The 23,912-nt window shown below is 37.2% G+C and overlaps 1 protein-coding gene across 1 annotated transcript; it reads right to left on the reverse strand.

The window, feature by feature from the left end:
* Positions 1–11,722: 11,722 nt before the first annotated feature.
* On the reverse strand, positions 11,723–22,357 carry GLYATL3 (glycine-N-acyltransferase like 3; the record flags this gene model as incomplete). Its single annotated transcript, XM_084258921.1, has 5 exons — positions 22,259–22,357; positions 19,629–19,736; positions 18,781–18,907; positions 15,832–15,958; positions 11,723–12,137 (listed from the first exon to the last, which is right to left on the reverse strand). Exons 1-5 carry the CDS (start codon positions 22,334–22,336, stop codon positions 11,723–11,725), a joined length of 855 nt encoding a protein of 284 aa, XP_084115047.1. The 5' UTR covers positions 22,337–22,357.
* Positions 22,358–23,912: the final 1,555 nt, after the last annotated feature.

Raw genomic sequence — 23,912 nt, forward strand, 5'->3', positions numbered from 1 at the left:
ATCTAGTAAAAAATATTTCTGTTCAACTTTCTATTGGAAATGACTTATGAACTTTCCACAATAACTCTGAACCTTAACTGCCTGAAAGATTAAACTCATTAATTATTTTTTTCAATATCTCCCCGTTCTGTGTGGCTTATTTCAAGATAAACATAATCTCAAGGATTAGCATGACTAGCAAGTGAGCGTGTGTATGTGTGCGTGAGTTGTGTGCATATATCATTTCCCCCCCTTTCTGCCCTTACTGATCCCTGCAACTACAAAAATAAAGTCAGACTCATAGACATGGTATAAAGATCTTCAGAATTGTACTCTAGCCTCTCATGGTATATGGTTGGTTGAATGAATAAATAAAGGAACAACTACCTAAATGTACACATAATGCAAATTTGAGAATAAGGTGAGATTATTCTACAGAAACAAGTCCAGCCTGAGTATGAATGGAACTTGACAATTATGAGTCTTTTAAAGGAGATTTTAATCATACTTCCTTTGACAACAAAGGAGAACTCTGACTGTGCAAAGAAAATCAACTCTGGACTGAGTCAGGAGACTTGGATGAGCAATGTTATCTTGGGCAAGTCTCCCTGTGTCTAAACCTATGTTCTCATCTGCAAGGTATAAATAATTCCTGTCCTGCTTGATTCTCAGGGTGGTTGTGTAGCCCAAATGAAACAGTTCTTTGGTAACATTGAGAGTTGGTAAGCCTTCAAAATACTCAAACTCATTTTTGAAAGTTTGTAGTTTGTAACTGAGAACCAAAACATCACTTTTTAATGAGATCCTCAGGAAAGTAGTCAGAAAACAAGTCCTGGAGTTAGGAAACAAGACCCAAACTCATAATCTTGAGGTAGAAGGGCACAGTTTGTAATTATAAATTGGAGAAGATAGAAGAGAAATGGGAGTATGGCAATTCTGTGACTACCAAGCAGCTTAGCCCAGAGGTCTGAGATAAGATAAATAGGCAATGTTTTTAAAAAAGCAATCTTAGTCTTAAATTTTGCGCAACCAATTTATGTGTTCCTGTGAAGGAAAAAAATACCTCGTTTACCTAACATGTGACCCTATGACTAATTTGCTAAACACATATTTTTGAATGAAACATTTTAGTATGTTTTCACTCCATTGGAAAGAGTTGGTGACCCTTAAATGAAGTTGGCCAGACACGTTGAATTCTGGGGTTAAAAGACAACCCTAGTTTTGCTACTTAACTGCAATGACTGACTCATGCAGCACTCTGAGTAGTAACTGCTTAAATGAGATTTTAAAAGTATAATTTAGTGCCAGAGATCTGCATTAGCCAAAGTTTTCAGGTATACTCATCATCATCCTCTCTTCTCAGAGATCATGATACAAGACCAGTTCTCTCATTGAGTATGAGTAAGCAACTTATTAAGCAGGAAATTGCATCATTAGTAATTGAGTCAGCATTTAATGAACCAATATTTTCTCCCTTCCACCCATTCTGAACATAAACAAAAACTGACTTGTTCAACAGCAGCATTTAGTGTTACTCCAGAGATAATTTCATCTTTGACTTAATATAAGTGAATTAATACTTATTAAATATCTCAAATAAAATAATCACTTGGATTAGCAAAACAAAGGTCATGAGCTGAATACTAAATCTTGATTAGGTTATGGTAAAAAATATTTAAGAGGGCAAGTATTGGGGGGCACATCTCAGGTGCTTCCCAGGTATAATCTGAAACCTGCCCAATAAACAGAGGTCAGGGAGAAACCAAAGGAAAAGGCAGACAAGTCACTGTCTTGGATGGCTACATGCTGAGTCGTGTTTCACACAGACTGTGTTCAGTCATGCACACTGTCCTGTTAACCTCAACAAAACGCCATACATGGTAACACACCCTCTCAAAGATGTACCCTTGGAGCAACTTCTGGGAACTCACATTCCAGGCAAAGGACATGAGAAGCCTCAGATTGCTGGGGTCAGATTGCTCTCTGGTCATTCCAGGGGTCTCATTCTTTTGATAGTCCTCCCCAGTAGCAAATCAATTCTTCTTTGCATTACACAATTATATTAATCAATTCACATGTGACCGGGTTAGGGTTATAACAGCTGTGGAAATACTCTAATACTATTTCACATACACAGAACTTTCATTCGGTGAATATCTAGCTGTTATACTATGTTTTATCAACAAAGCAGAGTGGGTGGAAAATATTGAGTATGTTCCGTTCAAGCAGGTCTGCAAACAAGTTGATCTGGAGTGTCTGTGAACACAAACTGTTAGGAATAATCCCTCTTTATCTCTTATACATATTTCATAATTCACCCCTCAAGGGCAAGACTTAGGCAACATGGTAAATATAGTGAGTTGATTGGTCATGGTAATCTCACTGCCTATCTTCACTCCCTCTTCTTTCACAATACTTAAAACTAAAGTTCAGTCTTAACTATTTTCTTATTTTCAACAACATGAATTCATTAAGAAAAACATGGAATTTAGCCTTCCTTGACTTTAATAATTCTGATAGCTCTTCTTTCTTCTGACTATGCTTTGTATCTGTAATTCCTCTTCCTTCTCCTTTTTTTCCCATTTTTTGCCTTTTATGCAATTTCTTCTTATTTTCTTTTTTCTAACATTTATTTATTTATGCATACAAGAAGTGGAATAAGGCCAGAAGTGGGGGGGGGGGGGGTGAAAGGATTCACCAGAGATAAAGTGGGGAACAGAACAGGATTGACTGAAATACACTGCTGAGAGGAATAGCAGGCAAGTCAGGAGAGAGCTGTTGCACCATCAGCTCCCTGGCCAGCTGGGTGTTGAACTCTGGCCATGCTGCAGTGGCTGCAGATAACTTCATCGTGCTGTGTCTTATTCTCTTGCACCACAAGGGAGGCCCCTCTTTCTTATTTTCTAAAGTGATATGATATGGAATTTTAGAGTAAATAGTGGAATGGAAAGCTGTATGGAGGTTTTTCAAACTACTAAAACTGGAGCTACCATATGACCCAGCAATTCCACTTCTAGAAATCTACCCAAAGGACACAAAACCATTAATTAAAAAAGATTCCTGCATCCCTCTGTTTATTGCAGCACTGTTTATAATAGGTGATATGGAAACAGCCCAAATACCCAAAAATAAATGACTGGATCAAGAAGATGTGGTATATATAGGCGATGTGGTATATATACACAATGGAATACTATTCAGCAATCAAAAAAGATAAACTCATTCCATTTGCAGCAACATGGAGCTAGAAGAGATCATGCTCAGTGAAATAAGTGAGAAGGAAAAAGAAAAATATAGGATGGTTTCACTTGTAGTAGAAATATAGGGGAACCAAATAAAGAATCAGGAAAAAAAAACATTAAAAAAACAAACAACTAGTTTACTAATTTGAAAAGTGGGACCAAGAATAGTACCAATCCCACAGCACTGTTGTTGGAATAAATGAGTTAATATAGGTAAAGCCCTTATAATGGTACCTGTCACATAGTAAATGTCATTTCTTCTAGAATGAATGAAAGGAGGAATGTATGTTTTCATTTTTTGTTCACTGCACTCTATTACTGCTATGTCCCTAATTCCTAGAAGAATCTTATACCATTGTTCAATTAAGTGACTTTTTATTTCTACCATATATATCTACTTTTATTTGCAGTCCTGCTTCCTCTTCCTTTTCTTGAGACCTCTTTGTTTCTACTTCTCCATTCCTTGCCTCTCAGGTTTCCACTTCTATTGCTCAACCAAATTGTCTTCTACATCTGGGGTTAAGGCTTTAGAACAGAGGAAAACAGCACAAACACAAAATGCATTAGTAACTATTACTCATGGACTGAGGATGTGGGCCTCTATCCCATCTCTGCCCGCCTTTATTGAGGCCACATATCAGGCTGATGGCTTGACAGTCTCAGCTGTCTCCATGGGACCCAGTTCTCCCATTTCGGTATCACTAACAAGAGGGTTTCCACATCATCATGGAGTGATGGAGAGGAACCCTTGTTTATCTATATATAGTTGATCTATTAGTTGTAGATTAAAGGAGAGAGATTTTTAAAAATGTTTCATGTTGCCATGCTACTGACATTGCTAGATATTATTTTTAATCCCACGTTCATATGCTGTTCAAAAGTCAAGTCTATATTAAAGGGATATATTTAGAGAAGTCTTATCCTCATCCTCATGTTCAGTACTTATAGATCACTTAAAGAGTTAAAAATAGTTTTCCTGTGTGTCTGCAAAAATAAAGAGATCTATGCTGACATATACTACTTTTTTCATTGTTTCTTCCATATTATCGTTTATATAGTTTTTTTATTTCTTAAAAATATATCATAGATTTTTTTTTTGCATAGAAGAACTGGGGTGTAGGCCAGAAGTTGGTGGGGTGAGAGGATTCACCAGAGACAGAGTGGGGAGTAGAATGGATATATTTACTGAAATACACAGACAGGAGAGGTCTGCTGCACCATGGGGTTAGCTCCCTGGTGGGGGGTGGAACTCCCCTGGCCACCAGGGAGGCCCTCATGGATATTTCTTCAAACTATATCATAGAGAATATTCTTACTACTATAAGTGCTCCATTGTAAGGAGCACTAGACTCTGAAGGATAGGAAGACTAGACTTTTAAGGATTGGAAGTTAGGTTGTTTCCAGAAAACTTAGGTTATTTCCAAATGTTGCCATTATAATTACTATCAGAATGAATAACACTGTGCAAACATTTGCTTTATACTGATGGAGGGTAGATTCCTATAAGTGTAATTCATTGATGGAATAAATGTACATACATTTTATTAGATATTACTAAAAGCCTCTCACTGGTGTTGAACCATTTCCTAGTCTCACTTTCTTTTTTTTTTTTTTTAAAAGATTTATTTATTTATTTATACAAGCACTGGGTACAGTCAGAAGCACAGGAGAGTGAGAGAATTCACCAGAGCCAGAGCGGGGAGCAGAGCAGGCAGAAGGACCGAAGTACACTGCTGTGGGGAGCAGCAGGCGGCAGGAGAGGTCTGTGCGCCATGTGGGACCCTCCTCTGGAGGCCGGGGAACAACTGGGGATCGAACCGGCGCTGCAGAGGCTGCGGGCAGCTTCGCAACCCAGCGCTCAACCGCTGCGCCATGGGAGAGGCCCTCCTAGTCTCACTTTCAATGTATGAGTATGCTTTTTTTTTTTTACAGTTTTATCAATCTTGTGTTTTTGATATTTTTTATTTTTTCCAGATGTAGAGGTAAGAGATGGGATTTCAAAATAGTTTAGTAGCATTTCTACATTTTGTTTGACATTAGGTGTTTAAGGGCCATTTTTGTTTATTTTTCTGTGAACTAACAATGTTTCACAACCATTTTTCTACTGGGTTTGAGTATTTTTTTCTCCTTTCAATTTTAAGACTATACAGAAAATAGTCTTTATCTGTGGATAAATTGCACTGTTTCTTTTAGTTTGTTATTAGTGTCTTGACTCTATTGTTTTGCCACTGAAAAATCACACACAGATGCAGGCATAGATATTTAATTTAACAAAATGAAGTTTTTTTCTTTTATTGCTTCCAAATTTGGAGTTTCTGAATTTAGAAAGATTTTTCTCACATCCAGGTCATAAGGAAATAACCAATGTTTTCTTTCAGTATCTGTTTGTCTTTTTTTTTTTTTTTTCCTTTTAAAGGTACTCATTTAATTATATCTTGATCAACTTAAACTTTATTCTGGTATCGGGTATAATGTATGAATCCACTTTTATTTTGCCTCTTTCAATTTTCTATCCAGTTGTCTCCTTACCATTTATTAAAAATTCCACCTTTCCTTAGTGGTTTGAAATGCCACTTTGATCTTACTTTAAATTTTTTAGAAACGTCATTTCTGAGCTTTTTTATTTCTGGCTCATTTTTCTTCATAATCATGTAACATTACTGCACTTGAAAATTATATAAGCATTATTAGTGAAAACGTCAATATTCATCGGACTAATCTCTCTTTTTTGCCAGTTTTTCCCCCATAATTTTTATGACTATTCTTTCATATTCATTTTCCAACTGACCCCTAGACCAAACTTGTATGGTCCCAGAAATGTGAAAGGAAATAATTAAAAAATGTAGTAAACATTTGAATGAAACTACAAGAAACAATTCAAATGCTAGCTGTAGGGAAACGATTTGGAACTAAAATCTGACATCTAGTGTTCGCTGCAGAAACTGCATGGTACTAACTACTAAAAGTATTGATTGTCCTATCATATTAGAAACAATGCCTTTTAATAGTGTTTAAGACTACTTAATAGTGTTTAAGCATATTTGCCTTGGGTAGATGCATATTTGTTAGTATAAGAGAAAAATGCACATGTGTAATTATGAAGAGGAATGCCAGACATTAAAATTCTTATTTTTAATTTTTTTGAATTCCAATAGCAGGAATAAGGGGAACTAAACAGAAATTCATTCAAGGGAAAAAAAAAAACAATAATTCAAAAAGTGAACAAAATTGGAACAGGATTGGGGACTTATCTGGTGCCAGCACTGCTGAAGTAGGAGAGAGTCAAGAAAAGAGGAGAGGCTGAAAGTGGCTACTTCCCCTTATTTTATCTCATTCTTTACATATCGTAACAACCCAGATCAGAAAAAACTAAGGGTTATCAGCAACTGGGTTTTATAGTTGGGGCTAAGATTTCCATCAGATATTGAGACCCTTAGACTGCTAGAAACTTGGGAAATGGAAACTGGACTATTAATTCCAGCCGTGTGTGGGTGTGTTTCAAACACACATCTGTTTCAAACTTTCATGAATTTCATTTTCCCCACTGAAATTATTTTAATGCAAACATCCCAGAGAGAAGAAACAGTCTTTAACAGTCTTTGTAATTGGTGTTCTACTAATCTGTCTTCTGTGTTTTACTTTCGGCTTATTTTTCCCTGCTCCTAGTGTTTACTGAGGTAGGGAGAAGGAATACAAAACTTTGTGTTATCATGGACAACTTAAAGAAATTTAACTGATAGGTAGTTCATATTATTCTTCAAAATTCAAATCACAAACAAAAATTAGTGTTTAAAAATGCAAAATGAATAGAATCAAAACATATTATTAGATGGTATATTCTGTTCCAGAGTATGTTTAAATGTCCCCTCCTCCACTCCTAAATTGCAGTTTTATCTTGCTCCCAACATTTTAGAGCAGATTGAATCTCAAATGTTTCCCTATATACTCCTAATGGTTCTTAGAGTGAATACTCATTCTTGCTAATATACACACACTTGCAAAACCTAGTCAACATCCAACCCAGAGCAGACAAGCATGAGACTCAGGAGAGCTGGGCATTTTAATTGTACTGACTCCTTCTATGATCATATGTAGCCATGGAAGACCATGAAATACTTGCTTCTGTTAACCAAAGGCTGCTCTCTTCCCAGTAAAAGTCATAGTCTACTTTCAGAACGGATTTACCTGTCTGTGTACTCCCTTCCTTACCTTCATAGTTGAATTTAAATAGATAATACATATTTTTCTTTTTTTCATTGCTTTGCATGCTTTTTTACTTTGAATTACTTTGCTTTGCTTTTAGTATTATCAAATCCATTTTTTCATGTTAGCAATCAGTTTTCTAGCATTGCATTCAATAGTCATACTATATTTAATCAGTGAGTTAAAAATATTTTTATGTTTACAAATAATGCTGTAATGAAAATTCTTTTATATAAGTCTTTGCATATTATTATACCAGTAGGATGAATTTTCAGAGGTGGAATTATTGATTAAAAAGTATGGTTTTTTCTTCTCAAGATTCTCAAGTCTATTTTCTGTTAATGGATATTTCATGTTGCATTGTGACATACATCAGAAAAGTATATAAATGAATTTTCACAAAGTGAATATACCTATATGAGCCACCCAGAACAAGAATCAGGATATTATCAGAAACCAGTAACCACTTTCATATCTTCTTTCACTTACTAAACTTCTGAAGGGTAACTATCTCCTCACTTTTAAAGCTATAGACTTGTTTTGCCTGGTTTTGAACTTTATATAAATGGAATCACAAAGTATGTATTCTTGTTACTGGCTTCCTTTCGGTACATGTACTGAAAATATTTCACAGTGCAATGGAAAATTTTTATTCTTTATGTGTTCTTGACCTCTCAGTAATTTAACACTATTAATAACCCCTCAATCTTAATATTTTCCTCCTTTCTCTTCCATGCTGATCATCTCCCGACTTTCTATCTTCTGACTTCTACTTCTTTTATTCCAAAGTCTTCCTCTTCACTCAATTTTAGATATTTGTTTTTTATTTTATTTTTAAATTTATTTATTTATTTATTTATACAAGCACTGGGTACAGTCAGAAGTGCGGGAGGGTGAGAGAATTCACCAGAGCCAGAGCAGGGAGCAGAGCAGGCAGAAGGACCAAAGTACACTGCTGAGGGGAGCAGCGGGCGGCAGGAGAGGTCTGTGCACCATGTGGGACCCTCACCCAGTGGCTGGGGATATAACTGGTGCTGCAGAGGCTGCGGGCAGCTTCGCAACCCAGTACTCAACTGCTGTGCCACCGGGGAGGACCAATTTTAGATATTTGGTGTACACAAGGTCCAGTCCCAGGTAATCTCCATCAAATACATGGGTTTTTTGGTTACTACTTACATGCCTATGACTCCTAAATTTATGCTCTATGTCAGACAACTTCCCTGGCTTAAGTTCCCCAATATCTAACTTGATCTCATTGCTTGCATGTTTCATAACTTAATATCCCCAAATAATTTCCACTGTTCCCAATTTCCCAAGGCTTCATGGTATTCCAATTCTTCCTATCTAATTAAAAACACCACCAGCAACAGATATCACAGCATTGGAAATTAGGAGTCATCCTTGACATTTATTGCTACAACCACTAAATCTTGACATTTGTTTCTAAATAACTCTGGCAATAATTCACTTTCACATCACTATTATTCAAGCTAAATGTGGATCACATCTAACTTAGACTGTTGTAGTAGTCTCCCAGTTGATTTCCAAATAGACAAGTCTCTGCTTAAAACCCTTTTTTAAAAAAAAAGATTTATTTATTTTTATAAACAAAGAACTGGGGTACTGGCCAGATGCAGGGGAGGGTGAGAGGATTCACCAGAGACAGAGCCGGGAACAGAACAGGCAAACTGACGAAATACACTGCCGAGGGGAGCAGCGGGTGAGACAGGAGAGGTCTGCTTCACCATGTGGGATTCTCGCCAGCCAGCCGGGATCAAACCTGCGCTGCAGGGACTGCAGACAGCCTCACAGTTCATTGCTCAACTGCCTGGGCCACCAGGGAGCCCTCCGCTTAAAACTCTTCAATGGTTTGTTTATATATTACATTGAAGAATTTTCTGAAATCAGCACTGAGTGCCTACTTACATTTGTTTAGACTTTTCCTACTTGAATCTTTCTCTTCTTGCACTTTTCTCCTTAATCCCAAAATTGTTCCATACTTTCTTAAAAGGCTTAATATGTTTACAGTAAAGATAAAAGTAAAATAAAATGATTGATGCAATTTGGTAGACACAAAATCCCCTTCAAAATGTGGAATTCATAATCAAGAAACAACTATGAACCAGCGACACTCTATGGGGGGTGGGGGGCGGGGAGGGGAGGGATTGGGGTCAAAATAAGGGGGTTGCAATTGTATGGAGAATATAAAAATAAAATATATATAAAAAATGTGGAATTCATTGTTCAGTTGACAGAGGTGGAAAATTCAGAAAGCAATGAAATAAGGAAATAATTGTTCCCACAGAGTTCTAATATGCTTAAGAAGTCAGATGGCATAAAGACTAACAGTACAGGCTTTAGAATCTGATAAATGCAGGATCCTGATCTAACTTGACCACTAAAAATCTGCATAACATTTGGTGAGTCATAACATCTGAGGCAGAATTTCCAGAGTAAGACAATATCTTATCTCAACCCTTCACAAAGATATAGATATTATTTGGCTCAATTATCAGCACATGGTTAAATAAATAGCAGGCATATTATTAGGGAGAAAATAAGGCTATAATAATATTGTTTTGTATGAGGTAGGAGAAACCCATGCTCAATCAATGCTAAAGATAATGAGCATCCCTGGGGCAGAAACTAGACCACATTATCCCAAGAGGTTTATGGACTCCTGTTACTTGGTGCTCTTCCCTCTGGCACCAAGGACAAGTTTCCAGGTAACCACTGGCTCAGGATGACCTAAGCATATATTCATTCCCAAGGAGTCTTATTTTTTATCAAAATGAAACTCTCCTTCAGACAGCTTATTTACTTTTCTCAGGATACACTTTCACCTCTATCTTTGTAGTTGGGAATTTGCGTCCTCCACTGGAATAAGAAACCAATATTTTCTACATGGCAAAGTCAACTTTATCTAGACCAGGCAAACCCAACCATTGTGCTTGTGCCTGCTTTTGCTGCAAGTGGAAGAGCAACGTTCGTGATATTTATCTCCTCCTTTACTCTGCTTGAAAGACATACATCCACAACCAATGAAAACACAAATTTTTAAAAAATGAAAAGGATAAAAGACTAGTTAAAGTGTCAATTTAATTTTTTAAACATTTAACTATCCTTTACAAAAAAGATTTAGTGAAAAGAATAAATCAAAATATAAATGACAGCATTTTGTCTTAGTCTCTAGCATTGATTATATAATTTCAGAGAAGTCATTTATTTTCCTTGGTCCTCAAAGTCTTCCTACATAGAGAGAGAATTAACATTTATTATCCTATCAAAATTCTGAGCATATACATATGCAGATAGAACATATGAAAGGAATGAATATATATGTGTTGTATATGTAAGTATGTTTATATATGCATTTGAACATCCACTTTCACACCTATGTATGTATCCTAGTTTCTTATGAGCGAGAGGATTGCAAACAAAGAGTCTGGAATAGGTGATACATAAGGTCCAGTTCTATCCTGACATCATCTGCTGTTTCTACCATTTAAAATGCCCTTGTCATTCTTCCATCCAAGCAACTGAACAATGTGAACTTGTTAGAAATGCCAATTCTCAGACCCTGTCACAGATTTACTGAATCAGAGACTGCTAGAGAGGCCCAGTGATCTGTGTTGCAACCAGCCCTCCAGGGCATTCTGAAGAAAATCTCTACATTTGAATGTTCCCAAGGAAGAACTATAGCCTCATATAGCATGTAGAAGTGGAGAGCCCATAATTAAAAGGGAAAAAGTAGGATATTCTGCAATGAACTTGGGTCAGAGGCTAGGAAGAGTTTGGTGAAATATAGCAGCAGCGGGCAAAGGGTACTGTTACTTATAGTAGTTGGGAATTGGTGTGGATTTGAGAATGTAAAGTAGAAGTCCAATACTAATTATAAAACAGAAGTGATAATAAAACAGGAGCCACAGGCTTCTGTGTTAAATTATTTGTCGCCAGGTACTCATTTCTGCTATTGTGTTAGCAAGAGCTGATTTCAGAACCTTTTTCCGATGGTGGAACACAAAAGAGGATAATTATCCTTTATTTTCAGCCATAGTTGTCTCTGACCCTTACAGTTATTTATTGTAGAAATCTGGGACAGAGAGAGCTAAGGCTTCTCTGTTTGTTCCTGCATGTCTTTTCCAGGACCTCATCAACCACCTAAGATTTTCCTGACTCCAATTTTAATTTTCCCCTCATAGGCTGCTAAGGGGTGTGTGTGTGTGTGGTGTGTGCGTGTGTGTGTGTTAAGGGAAAAGAAAACACTTCCTAGTATTTCACTGGGCTAAAAGGTAAGTTTAGCTAGAGAAAGCTGAAGGGGTGAGAATAAGTCTATGAAAACGACAAGGCAAGATCTCAGCATGAACACTCTTCAGGAGGTTTAAGGAGGCCTTATTGTCATCCAGCACGTTGCCCTGAGTGGGGAATCCCCGGCTTTGCAGCTTCTTGGCCAGTGTAAGAGCCACCAGCCGACTATAACCTTTTCTGCGATGCTCAGGTAAGGTGTAGCCATGGCACATGGTAGCAAACTGATCTGTTAAACTCCAGGAGACTGGGTTTCCCTTGTCATCACGGACACACACACTGGGGAAGCTGGAGATGAGGCTGGCAATGTACCGGAGACACTGTTCATTGCCACCTCGAGACCAAGTTCTATTGAGTAGATCAGCATCGGCAACACTCAGGTAGGTTAGTCTTGGAGGAGATGTCATTCTAGAAGAAGATGACATGAAAAGAAATATGGACTCATGTGATTACAAACAACATCTTTTTTTTTTACACTGTTTCAAACTGAAAAACCATCCCAGAAATAGCACTTAGTAAACACCCAAACATCTTCAGTGCATTAGAATCCCTCACTTTCATTTCTGAGAATCATCACATTTCACTTCTGAGAGAACAAAATACACATTATATCAAAGTTAAGTCTTTCCTTTTAGTTTTATGCACATTTATTATTGTCTTCAATGTAGATTTTATTTATTTTTAATTTTTAGATTTATTTTTATTTATTTATACAAGCACAGGGTACAGTCAGAAGCGCGGGAGGGTGAGAGAATTCACCAGAGCCAGAGCGGGGAGCAGAGCAGGCAGAAGGACCGAAGTACAGTGCTGAGGGGAGCAGCGGGCGGCAGGAGAGGTCTGCGCGCCATGTGGGACCCTCCTCCGGTGGCCGGGGAGCAGCCGGGGATCGAACCGGCGCTGCAGAGGCTGTGGGCAGCTTCGCAACCCAGCGCTCAACAGCTGCACCACCGGGGAGACCCTTCAATGTAGATTTTAAAAAGCATTTTGTTTTTCTGTGAAACATTTCTCAGATTTGGCTTTTATTAAGTTGATACTCTCTGATGCCTTGAACTAATACAGATTCTACGGCCTTTAGTCTTTTCTTTAGCACAAAAAATGCTTTAGGGTAGAACTTCTATATTATGCATCTGTGACCAGAGCAGAAATAAGAGTTGCTTAATATTCCAGGGTTATGTAGATGCTCATGAAATTGCAGTGCTTCCAAACCTTAATCTAAAAGATATGGGAAAATATCTAAAAGCCAATGGCTGGGAGATATGGTAAAGAAAAAGACAGGAATTGGTGCAATTTCTAAGAAATGAGATCGATTACTTAGTGGAAGTCCTATGGGCTAGCTGTGTCTCAGAATTAATTTTTATTCTTGAGGTTATCAAATATTATAAGATCATCCCTTGTAACCGTTAAGAGACTGATAATGCCATTCTTGCTTTGATCTTCTTTATAAGGTACAAGTTTTGTTTTGTTTTTTTCATTCATTGTTATGGAGTGTTAGTCCACATTCTGAGCATACTGGGGCTCTCACATTGAATTAATGGCCTAACCACTAAGCAGAGATAAATAAATACAAGCAATGACTGGATAGATGACTTTGTATCGAAAGGTCAGAGTACTCAAAATAGAGTCTACAAAATTTGAGTGGTGACGTGTTAAAGACAAATCATCTAACTTCCCATGCATAAAAGAGCAATTCAAGTCAAAATTTGTTTTTAAAAGACCTGACTGGGGATAAAGAAAACTTTTAGATAACATCTCGGGGATATGACATTAAATAGACTGTGGGAAACTCTAAAATTCTAAAGGACAAATAGCATGCTATCTTCTACAACTGTAATGGAAGAAACAAAAAAGATGAAAAGAGAATCTGTATGTCAAATAAAATTAAGAACAAATGGCAAATGATATTATAATTTGGGAAATGTGGCTACTAACTGGCTAGTTTATCATAAAGAAATAGTTATTGAAATTTTAAGGAGAAAAAAGTTAGCAAAGCAGGCTTGAAGTTGCTTTTCTTTAGAAAAGCTTTCTTGCCAGGTTGGCCTTTGGTGGTTGTCTGGCAACTTGGATTCTGGAACCTCCCTGCCATCCCCAGAGCAGACAGGAGTGGCTCACTGTGCCTAACTGTGTGTACAATTGTGTGCTCCATGCTGAACACCTGCTTTCCCCTGGGAATGCAGGAAGTTGGCATATCCTAGGCAGTGGTTACCTCTAATAAAAATCCTACACGTGTTGTCACAACTCATTGTTGAGGAAATTAAGCATGCCCTGTGTGACTCCACTAGATTAAGCTCCTGGAAACTCGTGTCTGGATTCCTTTGATTTTCACCAATGCTCCTTTTCCCTTTGATGATCTTGCTTTGTATGCTTTCTATATGTTGAGTCCAATGAGTCTTCCTAGGCAACCATTAAGCCTGTGGGTGATCTTGGGAACCCCTGACACAGAAGTGATACTACTATATAGTGTTTTTTAAATTTTATTAAGAATCTGTATCTTTTAGTGATATATATTAAAATAACTAATAGTAGGATAATGCCTGGGCTATTTCCTTCAGAATTATCCAAGGAGTGGAAAGAGTAGATAGAAGAGTGGATGAAATAAGATTAGCCATTGATTGATGGGAGGTTCATTATACTAGCCTTTCAAACTTTGCAGTCTTTGGAAAGTTTCATAACTGAAAAAAATAAAAAGAGAAAGCTATTATTTTATGTGACTCAACGTGCCTGTTCTTATTTGGACTCAAGTCTTATTTTGCTTATGAAGGAATTACTTTGTAATATACTCTATGGAAGTGAAGAAAACTAACATTCACTGAGGTGGGTACTCTTCAAGTATCATGTTTCATTCAAAAAAGATGTGAGGAAGATACTATAGAAAAATTTTTGAGAAGATGAAATTGAGGGCCTTGCCGGTGGCGCAGTGGTTGAGCGCTGAGTTGCGAAGCTGCCCGCAGCCTCTGCAGTGCCGGTTCGATTCCCGGCCCACTGGGTGAGGGTCCCACATGGCGCGCAGACCTCTCCTGCCGCCCACTGCTCCCCTCAGCAGTGTACTTCGGTCCTTCTGCCTGTTCTGCTCCCTGCTCTGGCTCTGGAGAATTCTCTCACCCTCCAGCGCTTCTGACTGTACCCAGTATTTGTATAAATAAATAAGTAAATAAATAAATAAATAAATAATTTTTTTAAAAAAAGAGAGAAGCTGAAATTGAGACTCAAAGGTTAAGCAGAAAAGAAGGTAAACAGTAAATGATAGAGGAAGGACTCCAAAGTAAGAAGAAAGTTGGAGAGCAGATATAAACTAACAAATGTTTTGAAGACTTGGATTCAGGTCCCAGACTTCTTGGGAAGATTTCCTGATTCTACTGTTTTTTCCTGTTACCTCAATTTTGTTCACAAAGTGAGTAGGAATAGCACTACTTTACAAGGGTGGTGTAAAGGACTCAAGAGATAATATATTTAGAACTTTCAGTACCTGGTACATAAAAGCTCAGCACAAGTCAGTTACACACTCTCATTGTTAACTCTCTTGAATTCAGATAACAGAGGCTATTAAGAAGGACTACAAATCAGAGACATTCTGCAGGGGAGGGAGAGGGAGAAGGATTAAAATGAGGGTGGGAAGAGCACAAGGGACTATGGTGATGGTTCACAGGTGAATAGGTGGTGGGAATGCTATGGGGACTACACCTGATGTAAAATATATATAAAGAAATCTAAAAAATATACATACTAGAAATGTACATAAAGTTACAATGCAATATTATTTCAATAAAAAATAAATGCTTATTAAAAAAGAATTATTTGAGGGGAAATACCAAGGCATGACTTGTCCATATTTACTGTGAAAATACAGGTCTCCAGAGTTCATTTACTACTATGGACAAAGACAATAATTTGCTTAGCAGGAAATTATGAGCAGTAAAGCAAAACAGAAAGGAAAGGAGTAAATACATCTTTCACCCCTCACCCCCGCAAAACACACACACAATTACTCAAACATCCAAATCCAAGCCCTAAATATCCCTACATGATACTAAGTACTTCAGTGACGACTGTTTTTATTTCTATACAATAAGTCCTAATCCCAAATGTAGAAACCTTGTTTACATACAAGGAACTGGTATCTGGCAGAGTTGAAACAGGAGAAAAATGAACCGCCTTGAAAGAAGTTAGCTTTACAGACAACTGTTTTGAGTTGGCAACAGCTTTGGAAACATCACATAACTCACTCTGCAGCCCTGCAAATAGGAAGACATAATGAAAAATGAGGAGATTTTACTTAAAAACACAAAAAATAAATTAGTTGCCGTATTTTTATACTGTACATAATACATCAATTTGCCTCCTTATATTATCTCAATCACTATGAATTTTTACAAATGAATTATTGCAATGACTCCCTGTTTGATTCCCAAATTTTTTGTTGGCTTCTGAAAATGTCAGGTTAGTACTCACGTCCACAAGTCCTCTCTCATTGTGCAATCAAAAGAGTCTGACATGTCTGGGGAGCTCTGTATTTTTTTATCTCCTCCTCTTGCATGGCAAACACAAGAGTTTTGTTGCACTGCGAAGATTAGTGCTAGGGTTAACCCTAATTTAGCATGGTTTGTGGATAGATAGCTCTTAGGTTAAAAATGAAAAAGGCATTTCTGTGCAGGGTATGTTGTTGTTCTGAACATTCAGTGCTAAAGTTGTGTCTAAGGCTAAGGCTTGATCTACGCAGGTGGCCCTGCCGGTAGCTCTGACTGGAGCCTGCAGTGCGACAAAAGATAATTAGACTGAGGAATTGTTCATGATTTGAGGATTTTTGGGAAACAGCATCACTTTAGACTCTGATAAAGAATAGTAAAGAGGGCCTCCCTGATGGCACAGTGGTTGACCGCTGGGTTGCGAAGCTGCCCGCAGCCTCTGCAGCGCAGGTTCGATCCCCGGCTGCTCCCCGGCCACCGGAGGAGGGTCCCACATGGCGTGCAGACCTCTCCTGCCGCCCGCTGCTCCCCTCAGCAGTGTACTTCGGTCCTTCTGCCTGCTCTGCTCCCCGCTCTGGCTCTGGTGAATTCTCTCACCCTCCTGCACTTCTGACTGTACCCAGTGCTTGTATAAATAAATAAATAAATATTTTTAAAAAATGAAAAATGTTTAAAAAAAGAATAGTAAAGATACTAATGACTTCTTAGAAGCTATTCAATATTTCAGAGATAACAGTTATTAACAAAAAGTATATAGTCAAGAGACCACATCAGAAGCCAAGAGTCATGCCTGTACTGACTTATATGCTAAATGAGGGGTCTTTACCCAGTCACCAACATTAGGCATTATAGTTTATACCTGTCCCACCAAACCTTCTCGAAGGGAATTTTGGGTCAACCTAAAGGACTATAACTGACTAAACTGTAAACTTAGCTTTCTGAAAAGAATTGTTGCAATGACAGGGAACTTCTTCACATAGTGATATATTCTGGTGATATGAGGGCAGTAGGTCAATAGGACCAAAATCTATCCAACCTCAAGGAAGAGATATTCTCATTTTCACATTAAAGTAATATTGGTGAGAAAAATTTAAATTGTTGGTCGAACCATGTTTTACTTCTCAGCTGCATAAGAGGGTTAAATTTCATAAAGGCAAGAGATAGTTTAGAACTTTTTTTAAAGATTTATTTATTTATGCACACAAGAATTGGGGTATAGGCCAGAGGTGTGTGTGGGGGTGTGTGTATGAGAGGATTCACCAGAGACAGAACGAGGAACAGAACAGGCAGATTGACTGAAATACGCTGCTGAGGGGAGCAGGGGGAGAGTCAGGAGAGGTCTGCTGCACCATGTGGGTATCTCCCTGGCTGGGGATTGAACTCGTGCTGCAGTGGCTACAAATAGCTTCATAGGTTGCACCTTAACCCCTTGTGCCACCAGGGAGGCCCTAATTTAGAATTTCTTACATGAGGTCTTTTTAAGAATTTGCAGATGGATTTTATAGAACATTCCAAAACTTTAGTCATTTATGCATTAATTGTTGTAGTTGAGAAACTTTTCTTCAAAAGAGGATTTCAGCTGTCTATGACTAAAAAAATACTACTAGACTTTACTTTTCTAACATGGGAATCCTATCTTCCTGTCAAGTGATTTAAGGACAGGTTTCATTAGAAAAGTTATAAACTGTAAGTTCATTGACTATATCAACTCCCAATCATTTTGAAAAGTTGAAGGAGTAAGTCACATACTGAAGCTGAAACTGTGCATACAAACTATCAGAAATTCTTAATATGCTTCTGTCTTGGCCTCAAGTTCTCCACTAGCACTGAAGGTCATGCAATTGTGTCCTTGGAACTCACATATACTCTTTTTTTTTTTTAAGATTTATTTATTTATTTATACAAGATTTATTTATTTACACAAGCACTGGGTACAGTCAGAAGCAAGGGAGGGTGAGAGAATTCACCAGAGCCAGAGCGGAGAGCAGAGCAGGCAGAAGGACCGAAGTACACTGCTGAGGGGAGCAGCGGGCGGCAGGAGACGTCTGCGGGCCATGTGGGACCCTCCTCTGGTGGCTAGGGAGCAACGGGGATCGAACCTGTGCTGCAGAGGCTGCGGGCAGCTTCGCAACCCAGCGCTCAACCACTGCGCCACCGGGGAGGCCCACATATACTCTTGAGTACCTCTTTCCAGAATTGTTTGCTTCAGAAAGAAGAAAAAGTTTGTCTACTGACTTAGGCTTAAATTACAGTTACTTTAAAAGATTGTGATAGGAAAAATTTAGAAGTAATAAGGCAAAATATGTTGTGATACTGATAACTGTATTATTATAGCAACCATGGAGGAAATATCAATTAAAAGCAGCCCCCATTAAATGGTCTCCACTTACCCCAACAGTGTGCCTCATTAGAAATAAAAAATAAGTGTTCCTACAAAACTGTAATTCATAAATTGTAATTATAAAAAAGTATGTATAGGTATTTATGCTTATATGTGTGTATACACGAAATAAATGCAATATCTACTTTATATATATGACCAAAAAAGAGGGGGGAAATGGCTGCTTAGTATGTTTTGTACCTGACCTTACCCTGTATTTGAAAAACTTGGTCCCAGTTAATAACATCCTTTTCCTCTAACAGCCGTTGGTAGGCTGCCACATCCTTGTAGAACACAGCATAGGCATTAGTATAATGGTCCAGGTTATCTGTCTCAGTCTAGGACAGAAGAAATAATCATAAAAAAAATACCCTCTGGAAAATTCAAATCCTAGATAGATTAGCTACATTAGCTATATATGTCTAGATAATTTCATCAGCAAAATCACCAACTTATGAACAATGGCTAGGTGGAAATGTGGCTAATATATCAGGGAAAGAACAGGATTTGGGAGCTTCTGTTATCAGGTAGGTTTGTAAGATATTTATTTCACAGCTTACTAGGGTTTTACATATATAAAGTTATAAGCAGTGAACCCACCATTAAGAAGAAAACAGAACATTCAAATTTTACTAATGTGGTCAGGAGAGCACACCTTTGATCACCTGAGCCTCTCTTTATTCTCAAAAGCATAATGGGGCTGCCTGCCTTTCTTTTTTTCAATCTTCTTTTATATTTACCCACATGACATAAGTCATCACTTACATGGTATCATTAACCCAATGGAAAAAACCAGCACACACCAGCCTGTATGCTTTATGTTTCTGGAGATCAGCAGACACTAAGGAAACATTTATTGAACATATTTACACTAGAGCTTTCTCATATTCTGATACTCTAAAGTCAGTCAAATTAGATTTTAATGGTGAAATATGTAGCCAGATAAGCTAAAGCATATGGCTATGATGGTTACAGAATCCCTTTTATTTAATCTTTTTGTTCCAGCTGATGTCCACTCTTTTTTAGTTTTTTTTTTTTTTTTCTTTTTCACAACTGTACCTCTTTCTGCCGCCGTGTAATGACAGCTTTGAAGTCTGGCCATGAATCCAATACTACTTCCTTCTGAAAGGGATTCCCACGATTTATGTTCATCACTGCTCCATAAACCTGAGACAGAGAACCCAGAAAAAAGTTAACCACATTGCTAGCTATTTCAATTGCATGTTACTCTTTATACTTTTTGTTCTGCTGTATAACCATGGCCATGAGTGGAGAAATGATAAATACATATGCACAACTTACACACATACAAACTTCTCTCCTGTTATTTCATTGGCACACATGAAAACTGGTAAAAAGTCTATGGAAACTCTCCCCGAACTTTGCTTGTAATATTATAACACTAAGAGGTAGCCATCAACTGGCTTACTAGGTGGGTAGCTGGCACATAAATCATTAATACATACTCGATGAATGGATTGTAATCTGATATATAGATTTAGGGCTTGTATAAATTAAGCAGTTCCAGAGATTATTTTGATGCTCAGATGCTTTGGAAGTTTATTATACTATCTGAAAACAACCCATGAAATGCTTCAACCCTGAATTTTAATTAAACATCACTTGGGAATGAAATGAACCACCTCCCTCCGGATGAAGTAAGACTTTTTAGTATCTCCTGAGGAGAGTCTTACATCTCCTTCACTATTATATCCATGGAGTCTTAGATTATCAATTGCTTATTGATTAAACTATTCTAGTATTACTCCAGAATATTCTGCGGTCTTTCACAATTTTTATCTCCATGATAATCACTGGTGTCTATCCTACAAAATAACATTCATGTGTTATATGTGTACTTAAAGAAAAGAGAAAGTTGTGGAGGTAACAAGGAGAGCTGAGCTGTAGGCAATGTTCATAGGAGCATTTTCATAATAGACAAAAACTGGAAATAATTTTAATGTTCATCAATAGTGGAATAATTAAATTGTTGCATATTTGTAATCCCTATGAATTACAAAACAGCAACAAAATGTTGGTGAAAGAAAATAGATACAAAAATATTCTTATTGTGTGATCCAATTTATAATATAGTCAAAAACAGACAAAACACAGTTCTGGCTTCAGAAGTCAGGGTAGTGGTAATGTTTAGGGAGCAGGGAAAGGTAAAGTATGGAAAGGAGCATTGGGGAATGGGGAAGACTAGTGTCTGAAGTAATGTTCATTCTTGATTGGAGTGGAGATTACACAGAGATTTGCTTTGTGAAAATACATTGAGCTGCATAATTATACTATATTCACTTTTCAGTATGTGATTGAATTCAATGAAAAAATTAAATTACAATAGAATTGGAACCCACATTTTATCTTCTTTAGTGCTATCTTAATTCAAATTCAATATCTATACCCAGGCATCTGGTAGTTATGTTGCTGTGGGAAAAACAATAAATATGAAATCAAAAGAATGAGATTTAACCTCACTTCTTTACTTTCTGTATTATCTTCTTTGAGCTTCAATTTATTCATTTATAAAATGGACTAATAAACATCTTATGAAGTTGCTGGAAGGATAAAAATATCCAAACTTTTATTGTAGAGTACTATCCAAATATAATACTTATAATCTAAGGGTCCATCATTTGTGTTTATGAAATAATATCTCTTGTGACCACTTAAAGTCTTTTTAGCTATCGTTGGAAAAAGAGTTAGTCAAAGATGTTGAAGTAAAGTAACCTACCATCTTATTTATTCACCTCAGTGTCAGCATGCAGCCTGGGAAAATTTAGGTCTGACAGTCCATCTGGTACTTTTTCTTAGCCATATAGTCATAAATTATCATTCAGATTTTCCCTAAATCATATAGTGTAATCAAAATCAATAAGGCAAGATGACTGATTTAGTCAACCCAGCACAGTGCATGCAGGACTTTGTCTAGATCACTTTTGCTCACATTTTAGTGTATGTAAGGATTGTGCAGTGTGTTTGTTAAAAATACAGGTCTCTCTCTTGAGAAATTATTATTCATTATATCTTTCTTCTAGCATGCTGTTCATATTTGAAAACCACTGTTGGAGGGCTATCACTTTGCTCAAGAAGCTCAGTCCTCAAAGACAATTTCATTTCATCTTGCATTTTTTTTTCTCTAGGAGATTAAAATATTTCTATTCTTATATTTCTCCATAATCTTTGATTAGTGTCATGTTCCACAATAGCTATGAGTTACCAGCAGGTCTTCCTAGACTAGTAGAAGACTTTAACAGAGAGCGATGATTGTGCCCAACTAGGCCATTAAATAAACTTCAAAAATAAAGAACTTGAAATAAACAAAATTTTAAAATAATCCCTAAACTTCAGTCCCATTGTGTATACAGATTATGTTCTTATAAGTAAAGCTACATACCCTATACTTCTCTGCCACTTAACAAATTTTAGAACCCAAATTTACCTTAACATTACCTATTTTTTCCCAGGAGTCATCTACAGTGACTGCTAAAAATATAATTATCTGGATCCTATCCACAGTCCATCAAATCAGTCTCTAAAAGAATGGGATTGGGAAGCTGCATGTTAAATAAATGCTCCCAGAAAGCATAATCATCAGAAAATCTTGGGACATAGTCACATGTCTGACATTACTCCACAAATTAATAAAATAAAGATATAAAGTAGAACTCTTAAATTTAAAGTACCTTGAGTGATTCAGGAAAGTGACTCTTCAACATTTTTTCCAATATCAGTAATTTGGTAGAACAGCTTAGCACCAGCATCTTCTCCAAAGCTCTAGCAATTCCACACCTAATTAAAAACTTGAAAGTGTACATTTAATGTCTGCCTGTTAACATTTGAATCTACCAAGGAAAATCCTTGAAGTCCTGCTTTCAATGGGTGTAATTCTGAATGCCATTGCTCCCTCTGAAGGAGTTTCAGGGCTGGGTAAATCAGAGAATACATGGGCATGGAGGGTTAATGATGGAATCCTGGAAAGATGTGAGCTTCTACACTGTGTGAAGTCTTTCTATTATACATGTTAATTGTAAACTTTCCCATGGGACACTTAAAACTTTATAATGTTACATATGTGTTTTATTTGATTTCAGTGTATCTAAAATGGCCTATGAGTGGCATGAAGGAAGGGCCCACTTCTGTACTGTGCTCCACAGTCTCCCCAGGTCTGAGTCCAGGGTGTGGCACATAGTAATTAGCATCTTAAGTAATTGTTGAACAGATGAAGTGAAACTCAAAGTAAGAATCTTACCATTAAGTAGGGAAATTTCCTTTTCACAACGAGGGGCATAGACTAGAGAAATACTTGAGTGAATCATGAATCTAGTGGTTATAAGGAATTATCTGGAGAGGAACATCTGGATTCAAGATGAAGAATTAGATGTAAAAACAAAAGTTGAGGTTCACCTTGTCAGATAAAATTAAATAATGGAAACGTGTCTATAATGTGGGTAACTTCATTGATTTTTATGCAACTATATTTTCTAGATATGGGGGTCCATATCCCTTGCTTTTTGTTCCCAAGAAAATGTTTTTCCTACCATGCCAATCAGGTCCTGGCTAAATTAAAGAAATGCTTTTCTATATTCAATCTATTAGAGCCTATCCACTTATTTTAGCAACCAGGCACTAGGATGGCAAAGTTAACTTAGCCAGGCAAGAATCTGGTGCTTCTTGGATTATGGTGGATCATTTCTCTACAGCACATTTTCCAGATAGAGACATCTACTTGATTTACCTATGTGGCATCTCTGTGTGATAAGACACTCAGAGTGTTTGATTATGATTTACTTAAAATCCAGGGATAAACTCGATCAGAGTTTCTGTGAGTCTGAATTTCTAAGAAGCATACTTTCTTATGATCAAGTCCTGTGGGCTCTAGTTCACTGTGTTGCGTACCTGAAGAATCTGTTTCTCTAGAGGAGCCAGAAAAAATACTAAGGGTTAAGCTAGCATCAGAAAATCAGACTTCTGGATCCTGGCACTCATAGTCTGGGTAAATATGGAACTTTGGAAAGATGAAGTCTCCAAAATTTATGTTAAACAAAGAAAAAAATATAGCCATCATCTCTTCACCACTGTATCTCCTTGACTTTTCACTCATATCAGTGTTCCCTGTAACTTTATTGAATATTACTATCTTGATAATGAGAGTCAACCGTACTTGCAGGAAATGAGTCCCTAAATTATCTGCCAAACTTTCTAGCGGCTAACACAAAGAGAAACAAACTGGATTAGTTGTATGATAGAGTTTGCCCATAACATTATCCTTATATTCCTCACCAAAGCATTTGCTTGACTTTCTACCTGTACCATCTCTAAATGAGATCCAGTTTTCTA

The sequence above is a fragment of the Talpa europaea genome (assembly GCF_964194135.1).
Source record: "Talpa europaea genome assembly, chromosome: 2".
Classification (NCBI taxonomy): domain Eukaryota; kingdom Metazoa; phylum Chordata; class Mammalia; order Eulipotyphla; family Talpidae; genus Talpa; species Talpa europaea.